Here is a 16441-nt window from a genome sequence, read left to right on the forward strand (position 1 = left end):
GGCCAATTTCCCCAAAAGCTTCTAATGGACACCGGTTCATTTTTGTGGTTATTGATTACTTCACAAAATGGATAGAAGCTGCTTCGTTTGCCAATGTGACAAAGACTACAGTTTGCAGATTTTTGAAAAAGGAAATCATTTGTCGATATGGTTTGCCTGAGAGAATCATTTCAGATAACTCCTTGAATCTCAACAACAAGATGATGAAGGAAGTGTGTGAGCAGTTTCAAATAAAGCATCATAACTCGTCACCCTATCGCCCGAAAATGAACGGAGCTGTTGAAGCAGCCCACAAGAATATTAAGAAGATTATTGGGAAAATGACTGAGACATATAAATATTGGCACGAGAAGCTACCATTTGCTTTGTATGCATATCGCACATCTGTACAGACATCTACGGGGGCAACTCCTTTCTCTCTGGTTTATGGAATAGAAGCTGTGCTACCTATCGAAGTTGAGATCCCTTCTTTACGAGTCTTAATGGATTCGAAACTAGAGGAGGCAGAATGGGTTCGAGTTCGATATGACCAGTTAAACCTCATCGAATAAAAATGTTTAAATGCAATTTGTTACAGACAGATGTACCAAAAGAGAATGATCGTGGCCCATGACAAGAAAATACGGCCAAGAGAATTCCACGAAAAAAACTCGTGCTGAGAAAGATTCTTCCAATACAAAAGGACTTACGAGGAAAATGGGCACCAAATTGGGAAGGACCATATGTCGTAAAGAAGGCATTCTCGGGCGGAGCTTTGATTCTCATTGAGATGGATGGGAAGGAGTTACCTAATCCAGTGAATTCAGATGCTGTGAAGAAATATTATGCCTAAAAAAAAGAAAAAATAAAAAAAAGGGATCAAGGTGAAAACCCAAAAAGGGCATCCTGATTAACACAAAAGATTAGGATGAAAACCCAAAAGGGCATTCTAATGAAGAAAACCCGGGCTTAAAGAGCAAGGCGGTTGAACGGTGGGTTAAACAGCGAAACTACAACATTTGAAGCATTTTTCAGTAGCTCGAAATCTTCTACGCAAGAAGCCATGCTAGAAAAGATTCTTGATAAGAAACGTGGAAGAGTTCGTGTGTTGAATATCTAGAGTATCTGTATCCATTGAATGCGATCTGTTTTCTTTTTATGACACTTTCTCATTATCATTGGTTAATTTTCTTTGTTTGCCACGTTTGAAATAAATAAATGTGAGGTATCCCTTTGTCCCTACCTGACCATTTTCATGCATCTCATTATGTCATTTATTTTCATGATAAATAGTGAAATGACATACTCTAAACAAAAGAAATGTTAAGCATTACCTGGATAAGAACTTGATAAGTACAAGAGCCTCAACGCAAGGACAAAGTTCAACCAGGGGCAAAAGAGTGATATCTGAGAAATGTAGATTACTCATGAAGCTTGAGGATGTGTACAGGGCCTAAATAAAAAGTCAAGAGTCAAAGCAATGAACACAGATCATCAAAAATCATGACGAAAGAGGACATAAGACAAACATGCCAAAGGCGCATAGCATAATCATGTAGGCATAAAGGCATTTAAGACAAATATATGCATATCATGATAATGTTATGCATGACATCTACAGGTACTCTAGTAGAGCGAGAGGATGTGATGATAGCTGTACTGAATCAAAGGAAAAGACACCTGAGTTCCACCAGTTGACATCTTTTGGTATTTTGATATTTTTTATTTCTGTTTCAAAAAAAATCAACTCATATTGCGAGAGGTGCGTTGAGCCTCAAGACACGTTGAGGTATTTTCAATCTATTTTTTCAAAAAAATCAACTTATATTGCGAGAGGTGAGTTGAACCTCAGGACACACTGAGGTAGTTTTAATTTCTGTTCATCAAAAAAATCAACTCATATTATGAGAGGTGAGTTGAACCTCAGGTCACATGTCGAGGTATTTACAATTTCTGCTTTTCAATTTATGTTTTTCAAAAATCAATTCATAGTGCTAGAAGTGAATTGAGCCTCAGGATCACATGCGGAGGTATTTTCAATTAATGTTTTTTAATTTATGCTTTTCAAAAAAATCAACTCATATTGCGAGAGGTGAGTTGAGCCTCGGGACACGCTGAGGTATTGTTAATTTTTGTTTCAAAACTCAACTCATATTGCGAGAAATGAGTTGAGCCTCAAGACACGTTGAGGTATTTTCAATTTCTGTTCAATTTATGTTTTTCAAAAAATCAACTCATATTGCGAGAGGTGAGTTGAGCCTCGGGGCACGCTGAGATATTTTCAATTAATGTTTTTTTAAATTTATGCTTTTCAAAAATCAACTCATATTACGAGAGGTGAGTTTAGCCTCAGGTCACATGCCGAGGTATTTTCAAAATCTATTTTGCAAATTCTATTTTCAAAAATCAACTCATATTGCGAGAAGTGAGTTGAGCCTTTGCTCACGTGCTGAGCCATTTTTTTCAATTTCTGTTTTTAATGACTATTTCTACGGAATCAATTCTATTGCAAGAAATGAGTTGAGATCAGGATCACATGCTAAGTAAAGAATAAAGATTGGAGCTGATTGAAGACATCAGATTTTGTTCCCTTGAAGTCGCAGAAGAAAAGACCACAAACCTTATCTCACTGAAGCGATAGAAGAGCAGACTAAAGTTGTAGATCTCACCTTTCAGAAGTTACAGTGAAGCAGATCGAAGCCACAAATTTCATACCCTTAAAACTACATTGGAATAGGTTGAAGCTATAAGGCATATGTCAGAAGATGCAATGGATTGAACCAAAGCTACAAGATGCGGTGGACTAGTATGAGACTACCTGAACAAGAAGAGCACCAGAGAAATCAATACTTGGCAAGACCGGGCAAAATTGGCCTTTCTTTATGTCTTTGCTCTATTCCCGTTACACGATAATGAGCAAAGAGAGGCAGCTGTTATAGGCCAATTTTGGCCCAGTCCATTTACAAATAACCCAATTGTTAAACAGCCCAAACCCAATGGTCCATTACATACCCAACTCACAAACCCTAAACCTAGCCCACTAGTACTAAACATTTTCCACCAAAAAGAGAAAGGAAAAAACCTTAGCCACCTAACCACTTTCCCACTTGCCCCATTTTCCTCCCATTTTTGATATCCATTGTCTGCCACCATCACCTACAAAAGAAATAGAAAAAGAAATAACAGAAAATTATGTAAAAGATGGCTATAAAAAGCCATTCAAAAATCATGTAAAAAAAAAGAGAAAAGAATTTTTGGCTATCAATTCAAAGAGGATTTTTTTTTTGCATCAATACTAGTAGGTTAAAATACAAGAATAATTCCAAAATACCAAAACAGTGCAATATCATCGAATCAGATCAAACCCTAAGGTGAATCTACTATTTTTTTATTTTTATTTTTTGTTCATTTTCGAATCTTTTTTTCTTTCCTATCTAAATACATAAATAGAAATAAAAATAATATTTTCAAACATAAAAAAAAAGAGGAAAAATTACCTTTTCCGGCCATCGTGTACGGTGGCCGTGGCCGGCGCCGGCGACGGTGGTCCGACGATCGGCCGGTGACCGGCCCATGGCCGGAAATCTCCTTCCCCCTCCCTTCTCTATTCCTTTTCTCTCTTTTTTTTTCTTTCTCTCCTCACCAAATGATTTTTTTTTTTGCAAATTTTAGCCCTTTTATAGCTCCCCAAAACGACGTCGTTTTGGGGTTGGCCTTTAAACCCCAAAACGACGTCGTTTTGGCCTAACCCGTTTATTGACCCCGCCTGCTCCAAGGATCCGCATGTTTTTCATTGGAGGGGCTAATTGCATTTTTAGTCCCTCCGCTTTTTCATGCTTCTACAATAAAGTACTTTTTCAGTTTTTTTAATTTGGCCACAAAGTATGTAACGCTTTGTGATTCAGTCCCTTTTGTTGTGTTCTATTTTGAGGGGAGGAATAATTGTGTTTTTAGCCCTCATTTGTTTTGTGCGCGTCCAATCAAGTCCTTTCTTTTTTGTTTTTATTGCGAATTCGCCCCAAACTTTCTGTTTTAATTTCGATTTACTCTTTTTTTTATGGTTTAGCTATTTTGTCATTAAATTAGTTAATTTTATCATTTTTACTATTATTTATACTGCTGTTTCCTATTATTATTATTGTTACTAATATCAATCTATTACTATTATTAATATTACTATGTAGTAATGTATATTTTACATACGTATATGTATATATATTTATATATGTTGTTAATTTATTACTTTATTTTAATATCTTTATTATATTTACTTTTTATATTTTAATATTATTATTATCATGATTACTATATATTAGTGTATATTTTTTTATTTTTATATATATATGTATATGTTTTTAATATATTTATGTATATACTTATGTAGCATTATTATTAGCCGTTTTTATCCCTAATAATTATGTATTATGTAAATATTTTAATATTATATTATGTATATCTATATATTTTTCGTATATATTATGTATATATGTTTTCAATATTGTATGTTATATATATTATTGTGTATATATTTTAACATTATTAGTTATACATCTTTTACACTATTTTATATATATTTCTAATATCATTGTATATTTCTAACATCATTATTATTTATATATATGTATGTATTTATATAGCGTATGAATAGTTTTTATATTATTATCATTTCTAATGTATATATTATATGTATTTTATATATTATATATATTTTAATGTTATTAGTTACATATAATTCTTATGCTGTTCCATGTATATATTTTTTATATCATCTTATGTACATAAATAAATATTATGTTATATACATATATGTAATATGCTTTTTAATACCATATTTTGTACGTATTATTATTATATCTATTTTTATTCCTATTATATTTATTGTTAATACTAGTACATATATTTTATTATATGAGTATATATATACTTTTATATATAGTATTATTTTCATACATTATCATATTTATTATTATACCTATTATTTTCACTATTATCACTTATTAATTTATTTTAATATTATTATATATATTCATATATGTTATGTACATATTTTTTTTTATATCTATTTTATACATATGTATATATTATATATATCTTAACATTACTAGTTATATTTTCACTATTTTATGTATATACTTCAAACACTATATATAGTATATTTCTAACAATATTACTATTTATAAATATATATATTTTACATACATACTCTTAATATCTTTATTATGTATATATTCGTTGTTTTTATTTCACATTGGATACTATTATTACGTTTAATATATCACATGCATTGTTATTGTTTTAATATTGTTGTCATATTTATTATTTGTTTCAATGTATTTCTAACTCGTTTATTTTTGTCTCCCGCCTATTTTATATCATTCTGTTGTTCATTACTTTAAAGATTTTTATTATGTTTTTACTAATTTCAATAAATAAGGCAATGTTTCGCATTTTGGAACATCGAAGAATTGTGCCCTAACTTACGGGGTTTCGGTTCTCTTGTTGGTTCTAAATAGCTAAATATCCTTTTGAGTTTTTAAATGCACGGATTTCCAATTTAAATCAAAAGACGACCTTGTGCTCGGGAATTCATGGTATTGTGTCCTAACTTACGGGATGTGATACTCCGATATCTTGAGATAAGGAAATCTTTAAGCTAATTCAAGAATTTTAAAATCAGTATTAATAGAAAAGATCGTATTTCAAGTCCCTTCCCGATTTTTAATTTTCGACATTAAGACACTAACTAATCAATTCGGTACCAATTTTTTGGGCGTGTCGAGGGTGCTAATCCTTCCTCGCACGTAACCGACTCCCGAACTCATTTTCTCAAGTTTCGTAGACCAAAGGCCCTGTTTTAGTAAACTAAAATTGATTTATTAAAACAAAGGTGATCCGATCACACCTGATAAAAGATTGGTGGCGACTCCCGTTTTAATTTTCACTTTCAAACAAAGTCGATCCCCGTTTTCAAAAGAATGGTTTCGACAGTTAGGACTGTAAAGGAGTTCCAAGATGTTTTTCTGGAGGAGCTTCCAGGATTGCCTCCGAACCGAGAAGTTGAGTTTGGAATAGATTTGTTACTTGGAACGGCGCCCGTGTCCATCGCACCGTATAGGATGGCACCGAAGGAGTTAGTGGAGTTAAAGGCTCAAATTCAAGAGTTGTTGGATATGGGCTTCATTAGGCCAAGCGTGTCTCCATGGGGAGCACCGGTGCTATTCGTGAAAAAGAAGGATGGTACGATGCGGATGTGCATTGATTATCACCAGTTGAACAAACTGCGATTAAGAATAAGTATCCACTGCTAAGGATTGATGATCTGTTCGACCAGCTTAGAGGAGCTTCTGTATTTTCCAAGATCGACCTTCGATCTGGATATCATCAGTTAAGGGTCAAGGAGGCAGATATCCATAAGACAGCATTCAGGACTCGGTATGGTCATTACGAGTTTCTGGTTATGCCATTTGGACTGACGAACGCTCCTGCAACATTTATGGATCTGATAAATCATGTGTTCCAACCATTTTTTGATCAGTTCGTAGTCGTCTTTATTAACGATATCCTAGTATATTTTGAAACTGAAGCGAAACATGATGAGCATCTCCGTATAGTGCTGCAAGTGTTAAGGGAGAAGGAACTCTTTGTGAAGTTCAGCAAGTCTGAACTTTGGTTGAGGGAGGTAACCTTCTTAGGACATGCGGTCTCTGCTGAGGAGATTAAGGTGGGCCCTCGAAAAATTGAAGCGATTTTGGAGTGGAAGCCGCCTAGGTCAGTGTCGGAAATACGGAGTTTCCTAGGACTGGCGGGATACTACAGAAGGTTTGTGGAAGGTTTTTCTGTGATGGCAGCACCTTTGACAAAACTCATAAGGAAAGGAGTACCGTTTGTATGGATTAAGAAGCAGCAGGAAGCTTTTGAGAAGTTGAAGAAAGTTCTGACTAAAGCACCTGTGTTAATTCAGCCGGAGTCAGGGAAGGATTTTAGTGTGTACAGTGACGCATCACACGTGGGTTTGGGCTGCGTGTTAATGCAAGAGGGTAAGGTGGTTGCATATGCATCACGACAGCTTAAGCCTTATGAGGGGAACTATCCGACTCATGATTTAGAGTTGGCAGCAGTGATATTTGCACTTAAGATTTGGAGACATTACTTGTACGGAGAAAGGTGTATTATAGACACTGACCATAAGAGTCTTAAGTATTTGTTGACTCAGAAGGAGCTGAACCTTAGGCGAATGAGCTGAACCTTAGGTAAAGGAGATGGATTGAGTTACTTAAGAATTATGACTATTCGATCGAGTATCACCCAGGCAAGGCTAATGTTGTAGCCGATGCTCTAAGTCGTAGAGCTGTATCTGATCTGAGAGCAATGTTCGCTCATCTGAGTCTGTATGATGATGGAAGTCTGTTGGCTGAGTTGCAAGTGAGGCCAACCTGGGTGGATTAGATTAAGGAAAAGCAGTTGAACGATGAGTCTTTGGTCGCTCATTTCCAACAAGTTAAGGAAGGGGAAACTTCTGAGTTTGGGTTAAATGGCGAAGGAGTTCTGTGTTTCCGAGGAAGAATTTGTGTTCCGAACGACTTTGATTTTAGGCAGACAATATTGAAGGAAGCTCATGGAGGACTTTGTGCCATGCATCCTGGAGGGAACAAGTTGTATCACGACTTGCGAGAATTGTACTGGTGGCCTAGACTTAAATAAGAAGTAACGGAGTTTGTAGGGAAATGTCTGACATGCCAGCAAGTGAAAGCTGAGCATCAATTACCTTCTAGACTGTTGCAGCCAGTGAAGATACCACTTTGGAAGTGGGAGAGGGTAACCATGGACTTTGTGAGTGGGCTTCCCTTGAAACCATCGAAGAAAGACTCGGTGTGGGTGATTGTGGATAGGTTGACCAAATCGGCCCATTTTATACCTGTTCGTACTGACTTTTCACTTCAAAAGTTAGCCAAGTTGTAAGTGGCAGAGATTGTGCGACTTCATGGAGTCTCAGTTTCAATTATTTCTGATCGGGATCCCAGATTTACATCTCAGTTTTGGCAAAAATTGCATTAGACGTTGGGGACGTGATTGAATTTTAGTACAGCTTTCCATCCCCAGACTGATGGTCAATCGGAAAGGGTTATTCAGATTCTGGAGGACATGTTGAGAGGATGTATGATTGACTTTCGACGTAGTTGGGAGGATTACTTGCCGTTGGCAGAATTTGCATACAATAACAATTACCAGGCGAGTATTCGAATGGCACCGTATGAAGCACTGTATGGACGAAGGTGTCGTACACCTAGTTGTTGGACTGAACTAGGAGAGCGACAAATTCTTGGACCAGAGTTGGTAGCTGATACTGAGGATAAAGTCAGAATAATTAGGGACCGGTTAAAAGAAGCATCTGATAGGCAAAAGTTGTATGCAGATTTGAAGCGTAAGGAGATTGAGTACTCAGTAGGTGATATGGTTTTCTTAAAGGTTTCTCATTGGAAGAAGATATTAAGGTTCGGTAAGAAGGGCAAGTTGAGTCCGCGGTTCATTGGGCCTTATCGGGTTTTGAAGCGAGTAAGCCCAGTGGCTTATCAGTTGGAATTGCCTCCAGAGTTAGACAGGATTCACGATGTTTTTCAAGTCTCCATATTAAGGCGTTATCGTGCTGCCCTACTCATGTCCTGCCAGTTGCAGAAATTGAAGTTCAGACTGATTTGACCTTTGAAGAGGAGCCTGTACAAATATTGGCTCGAGATGTTAAGGTTCTCAGAAGGAAATCTGTCCCGTTAGTGAAAGTACTTTGGCATAATCATGGAAGAGAAAAAGCTACTTGGGAATCAGAAGAGACTATGCGTCAACAATACCCTCAACTAGTTGGATCAGGTAAATTTCAAGGACGAAATTTCTTTAAGGAGGGTAGAGTTGTAACGCCCCAATTTTCGGGAATTCTGTGAATGTTGGCATAGGTTTAATTATGTTAGTTGGCCTCTAGAAGGCCCGAGCTTAAGATAAAACCCGGCAATTTTAGTTAATTTTTGTTCCATAAGAAAAAGGGGGTGAAATTATGAAATAGAACCTATGTGAAAATGTTTGAAAATGCTATAGGCTAAATTGAAGTGGCCAAATAAATAGGAGTGCAAAATAGGAGGATTTGCATGACAAACCTCCCATTTTACATGAAGTGGCCAGCCATCATGCTGTTGTAGACAATATGAGCACTTGATATCCATAATTCATGGTACAAATTGATAATGGGTTAGGTAAATGTTCCATGATAATGGATTAGGTAAATATTCCATGATAATGGGTTAGGTCACTTGGGGAAGAAAATTGAAGGTAAGTTCATGGTAGTTTGCTTCTATCTTGATGTTCATGAGTTCTTCTTGATTCTACCTTAACTCTTGAAGCATATTTTGGTTTTTAGTTGTGTTGTGAGCATTTAGTCATGAATTAAAATGAAGGAAATAGTTGTTGTTTTTTTATGTTCTTTTGATGAAAAATGGAAGATAGCTGAAGTTGAGCCAAACAAATGAGCATGCATGTGCCTTAGATGCTAAGGGGAAAAATCGGCTAACATGTTGTGCTTTAAAATGATGAAATGGAGATTATACTTAAGTAAAATCATAGATATGTGATGATTGATTGGTGATATACATGTTTAAATAACAAGCATGCAAGTTAGGTGTGAAAGAGTGATTTGGTAATAAATCTGCTTGGGATAGTAGCAGTAACGTGACTTTGGAAAATCACCATAAATTGTGAGAGATGAGTTAGAAGCTGCATAAATTATGTAATTAAAGCTTAATGAGTCTAGTTTCAAATGGAATAAACGAGAACATATTTTGAATTCTGTACAATGATAAATTTGATTCGTAATGAAGAGTGGTCAGATTAGTCAAACAGTGAAACATGGGAAACTTTAAGAAAAATCTAGTATTGATTGGCCATACCAAAAATTCTGAAAATTTTATGGATAGAAGATATATGAGTCTATTTTCAGGGAAAATTAACGGCACTTGATTTGGAGTTTCGTAGCTCCAGTTATAAATAATTTAGTGACTGTTGCTCAGGAAGACAGCTTGCAGTGAAATTATGATTATGTAGTAAACATTGACAAAAATTTGTTAATGAGTTGCTTATTGTTTTCTTATAAGCTTACTATGATCTGTAGGTGTGGTTGGCCGAATATTGTAAGGGGTTAATACGTAGTTTGTATTTGAATAGTTAGATTAACGTGTTAGTAATCCAATTGTAGGCGGTTCGTGTGTGGATCTCGTCAGCATATCGTCGCAAACAGGTGTGTAACTGACACCCTCTCATAGACTAGATTGGCAAAAGCCGAAATACCGAAATGCCGAAAAGTCGGTATTTTTGGAATTTGCGAGTGTGTGAATGCTCGTAAGATAGTTGGGTTTGTATATTTGGTAATCTAAAGTAATAAACTGCAGTACGCGCAATTTCATACATTTTGATAATTTGGGCTTAATGGGCCAAAGATCGGGTTCATGGGCCAACGGGCCCAATTCGGTAAGTATGCGCGGTAAGTGTTCTGATAGTACGTAAATAGTTAGGATATGCATGAAAACCCTAAAAGTAGCTAAATTACTATAATACCCCTATGTATGAAAAATTACTGTTATACCCTTAGGTGTAAAATTACCGTTATACCCCTAAGGTTAATTTTGACTGAAAAGCATGACGATCTGATTCTGTATGATGTATGCCATGATTATATATCTGTTGCATAGGGACATGGATTATACTATGGAGGAAGCGTCCTGGTGGCTATGCCACAATTATCTGATTTGGTGGCTCTGCCACATATATCTGTTCTGGTGGCTCTGCCACAATATCTATATCTGGTGACTTCGTCACAATATCTGGCAGCCTCGCTGCGATTTCTGTGGTGTGTAGCGGTTGGGTGGGTCGAGTAGTCTCCCCACATGGTGTAAGGCTGGTACGGGGGTGTTATGGATGAATCTGGGTTGGGTTTCTTCATAAACATGTAATATCTGTTCTGTTCTGTTATGTGCCTATGGGCTTTATTCTGAATTCTGTTCTGGGCTAAGGCCAACTTATCCTATTTCTGTAGTTTGAGCTGATATAGGCTATGGTTGGGTTAATTTACACACTGAGTTTCCCCAAACTCACCCTTTTTATTTTCATCCACGCAGGTAATCCTTAACCATAGTGGGCTTGGAGCTGTGAGGGAATTCGGAGTGGCCACCTGTTTTGAAAGTTTGATTTTCTTCTGGTGAATTGGACATCCTTTTATTTACGTTTGAAGTTTTGGGTTTTTAAATGTAATAAGGCCGCTTAATTATTTTTGATGGTTTTAATATGTATTACTAAGATAGGTATTACTTATTTTAACTGTTGAAATTGGATAGCTTTAGGGCGCGTTTTCAAAAACAATAATTGATTTCAAAATAACACGACAACAAGCAAAGCTTCCGTAATGAAAGTATTTTCCAAAATTAATCACTTTTCCTAAAATGACTTAATCAAATTGGTTTCCTAGAAATATCCATGACGTTAAGGTGTGGCAATGGCGGTATGCATGTCTAGGATTGGATCCGAAGGGAGCTTGGTACTTAAGCAGTCCGATGGACTCACCACCTCTTTTTCGGTTTCCTACCTGGTGCACAGCTTCCATTCACTTTAACCTATAATGAAATTATCTTTTAAAACACTAAGTAAGTTTTTCTGGATCAACAATATAAAATGTTTTGAACGCTTCGATGTGGCATGTCGGATCCGGTCATAACGTCTGGGCCGGGTTTGGGGTGTTACAGGTTTAGAGTGGAAAATGGCTTCTAACCCCTTAAAATGAAATTTTTTTCATTTAGGCTCTTTAAAATTTATAAAATTAATAATGATAAAATTACAGTTTGGCCTTTCAAAAAATGATAAAAATTTGATTTAATTTTTTAAAAATTATAAAAATATAGACTATTAAATATTATATAATTATATTAAAAATTTATAAATGACAATACATCTCTACGTTAAACTATAAATTAAATAAATTTTAAAAACATTAATTATGAATATAAAATATTTTTTAATGCAATTACTATATATGTATAATAAATATTTAAAGTTAATAATTATTTTTATTTACAAAATTTTAAATTTAATTGATTATATAAAGTATATAATGATGTAATATATTAATTTAATGATATGAAAATTAAATTAAGTGTAAAGAATTCACCTATGGTTAAAGAAACATATTTGTATGTACTCATTGTACGCATAATTTATATGAAAAGTGAAACGAAAATCTGTTAAAATATTGTCTTGTTAGTTTGAGACATTTTCATAAATACAAGCTTGAATTACAAAACTGATCAAATAAATATTATATATAATTAGCACTTTTTAATTATGTTATACAATAATTCTATTAAAATACAACATTTATATAAAGATTTGAGCACATTTGTATTTTGTCATCACGATGTAAATGTAAAATTAATCATTACATTTGAAATATAATTTATAAAACATCAAATTTATTTGAATTTGTTTAAGTTTGCTCGACCTGGTCCAACAGAATTCGGGAAAATTTGAGTACGAAAAAATCCAAATCTAAAAGTGTTTAAGCTGAGAAAAATTTGAGCCCGAGAAATTTTGAGAAATTTGAAGGCAACTCGATTCAAGTCTTCCCGAACCATCCCACTTACCACCTTTATATTTACGTAACAAAAAGAAAATGTAAATTTATTAAATATATATTTAATATTAAATAACTGGTGTAATGCACGGATAATACAGTAGAATTGAATATTGTAATATTTATAGAGTAATTTATACTTGGCTTTTTCATATTAATGTATCATCTCTATCTGAGAGCATAAATAGGGTTTCCACACTCATGTTTCCCAACTTTGTGTTAACTGGCCGTAGTCCTTCGTCCACCCTTTCCTACGTGGGTTTCTACGACGTTTAACCTTCTCGAGTTTTGCTTGCATCATTAACCCTAAAATAATGTTTGAAATTGACCAGAATCCTTTTTAATTGAAATGATTTTTACAATAATGCAAAAGTTGCATTACATAGAAATTTAATCATAGTAATTAAATAATTCCAACACCAAGATCTCAACTCAAATTAAAACTAGGAACTGTATCACCAAACTCTAAATCCAATCTAACAAAAGTAGAAATATTAAAACAGATATTAACAATAGCATAAGGTTTTCTCTTGTACTATCTACCACTAATGCTTTAAAGGAGTGCATATATTCGTAAAAATTTGAATGTGGGCTCTCCATGAATTCTCAATCCAATAGCATCATTTTTGCCTAAAGTTGCCATACTGTTTGCAATCATATTCGCTGTGCATAAAGTTCACGACACCTTTATATTACATTCATTTGTTAATTGTTCTCTGACGATTCTTACCAAGCTCGACCTGACCTCCTCTGTTTGATCGTTAAGCATATTAACCGCAACCAATCTGTCACTCTTCACCATCAATTACTTAATACCTCTCCTTCGTGCTATATCCAGACCATCCATAATAGCCCAAAGTTCTGCATCAAATATGTTACATATACCTCTGTTTCGACTATAACCAATTATCCATTTACCTTAGTGATCTTAAAGCAGTCTGCCAACTGAGGCTCTACCTGTCATCAGATCATCAGATGCTTAGCATCATCCGTATTCAGTTTAAACCACTCTTTGGGCAGCAGTTGCTAACAAGTCTGATTACTTTCTTGTTCAATCTTCTGATTCCTCCTTCTACTAGTCATAGTAATTGATTTTGCATAAACTAGAATTTCAATTCCTCCATTGAAAATCACATTATTCCTACATTTTATGGGCTTAGAGTTTTAAATATTTGATTTTGTTTGTTTATTAAATAAACAATAAATATTAAGAGTTAAATTAATATTTTTAATGTATTATATTATCTATACATTTTAAAATGCTTGAATACTCAAATGTGGATGTCTAAATATCCTTTTCTTACATCCTATTTATTTAAAATTGACTCTATTATCACTATTATATTATTCTAATTTTTAGACACTTATCACTATTATAATTTTATTTTTGAAAATTTCCATTTTTATCATTTATAATAATCTTAAATAAAAAATTGATTTAATCCTAAAATTAAATCTAGAAATCAAGATCTTTAATCAATTTGATACTAGAATAAAAGACCAATGCAAAATTCAAACTTTAAATACAAAATTAGATATCGTGAAAAAAGACGTGAGCATATACGATTAATCCACTATATAACAGTTATTTTTTATAATTTTTTATTATAACAGTTTTTCATTTATAAAGTTCATTGTTGAATCAAGTTTTTATGTTTTAGTTTTACTTTTTATAATAACTTTTTATCTCTAACAACAATCAAGTATATTTTTATTAAATTAATTCTCTATAATAACCTCTTTTCTAAAATCTTAGTCAAATTAGTTTTATTACTAATTGAAATAAAAATAATAATTTTAGTTAAGTTATTATTTCAATAAAATATTTAGGGTTAATATATTATTTAGTGCTTGAGTTTAGCTACAATATTCAATTTGGTACATGATTTCTTTTTTCTAATTTGGTATCTAAGTTTGGCTTCAAGATTCACTTTCGTATATGAGTTTTTTTCAATTTGATCCTTGAATTTTTTTTGTCTCAATCAAGTACCTAAATTTGGCTTCAATATTCAATTTGGTGCCTAAATTTTTTGTTATCCCAATTAAGTATCTATGTTTTTTTTACTAAAACACACATGTTAAATATTCATTGGGCCACATGATGCCATTTGATCTTGATACTAAATTGAATATTGAAACCAAACTCAAATACTAAATTAAGACAAAAAGAAAACCTCAAATGCTAAATGTTTAAATTTTATATAAAATAATACACTAATCATTCTTTATTAAATGAAGACAATTTTTAATAAATAGAATTACATTAGATACAATATAAATCTCATTAATTAATATTATTAATATATTATAATTTTTTTAAGTTGAAAATTTTTAAAAAATAATTTGACTGTTAAATGTTGCAACAACAATATTTTTATAACATCCAAAATTTTGACAAAACAAATAAACTATTAAAGAAAATTAACTCTATCCAACATATAAACCTATCCAAAGAGACATCAATCATCTTGTAAGCAACCAAGGAAACACATCAAGATCACTTAATAGCCTCTACACATCAAGTTATAACCTGCGTTTGACACTCTTGTTGCGTGGGACATAAGTACAAAGGTATAACCTTCCAAATACCCTTTAAATATATATTATATTATGAAAAGAGATATATCCATATCCAACACTCACCTCAAAATCCGAGTGACAAAAATGCCAAGTCATGGAACATAGAGAAAACTCATAAAGCAAATAAGTAGCAGAGAGCTGGATTGTATTAATAGACTGTGAGAAACAAAAACCAGGTGACAGTCTTAAAGCCCAAGTTGTGTGTGCATGGAATTACGCTAGACAGAAGGCTTTGACAGGATGGCAAGCAAGAACAAGCAAGTCCAAAAATCGAGATTTTCAATAACGAAGATCTACTTTCCAAGTAATCGACGAGCACGTTGGTTTGCACCTCGGACTCGGAAATTTAACTCATCCACATCATCTTGGAGACCATTCAGATTTTTGTTTTGCCTGCGATAATGGTTAAGCCAAATTATTTTCTAATGTAGTTATATAACCAAAAATACCGGGCTACCAGGTGAGAACATTAACAAGAAACTAACCTCTCAATTTCAGATCCCATGTCAATGGCCATATCCTTCAGTTCTCCTAGTAGATCACTTAAATCGGAGAGGGCAACATCTTGCTTTGATTTTTCAACCTGTTACGACAATCCCAGAAATATGCAACAAAGTTGCCTTTTAGAATTAGTGCCTTGTTTCATACACTCACTAATCATATAAATTTTTTTTTTATATTTTTGGGAAAAAACAGGCGCAGCACACACCTCAACTTTTTGAAATGTATTTGTGGGCTCCAGGGGAGGTGTTTGAGACTTTGAACCTCCACGAGGAACAGGAGTCAATCCAAGCTTCTTCCTTTGTTCCAAATGGGCACCCCTTCTTTGTGAATCATCTGTATTTTGAGTAAGTTACACATTCAGTTCAGGAAAACAGGACAAAATAGACCAATCAGAAACAACTCCGAAATCACCAAGAACCTCTAATTATAAAAAATTACACATTCCGACTTATCATATAGAGTGAAAACAAACATAATTCATGGAGGGTACAGAAAGAAGATGACCTCTTGTGACAAGGGGGCCAATGATTGCACGAGTCTTCTTTGGCTTCCAAGTTTTAGAGAACATACCTCCAAGGCTTCCAAGAAGCTTCTCACCCTGAAATTTGAAAGAACTATCATTCGAAGCATCCGTTTAATTGCATAAGATCAATGCAGAAGAGGTTAGTTTAATTGAATTATCATTCAAGAAGAAATGAAAGATGAAAATGCATAGAAGGA

The 16441-nt window shown here is 33.9% G+C and overlaps 1 protein-coding gene across 1 annotated transcript; it reads right to left on the minus strand.

Annotated features, from left to right (window-relative positions):
* Nucleotides 1-15345: 15345 nt before the first annotated feature.
* Nucleotides 15346-16441, minus strand: LOC107943020 (SNAP25 homologous protein SNAP33). The gene is made up of 4 exons (XM_016876749.2): nucleotides 16226-16441; nucleotides 15927-16054; nucleotides 15703-15800; nucleotides 15346-15610 (listed from the first exon to the last, which is right to left on the minus strand). Exons 1-4 carry the CDS (start codon nucleotides 16287-16289, stop codon nucleotides 15511-15513), a joined length of 390 nt encoding a protein of 129 aa, XP_016732238.2. The 5' UTR covers nucleotides 16290-16441; the 3' UTR covers nucleotides 15346-15510.

Source organism: Gossypium hirsutum, chromosome A07 (genome assembly GCF_007990345.1).
Source record: "Gossypium hirsutum isolate 1008001.06 chromosome A07, Gossypium_hirsutum_v2.1, whole genome shotgun sequence".
In the NCBI taxonomy this organism is placed as follows: Eukaryota; Viridiplantae; Streptophyta; class Magnoliopsida; order Malvales; family Malvaceae; genus Gossypium; species Gossypium hirsutum.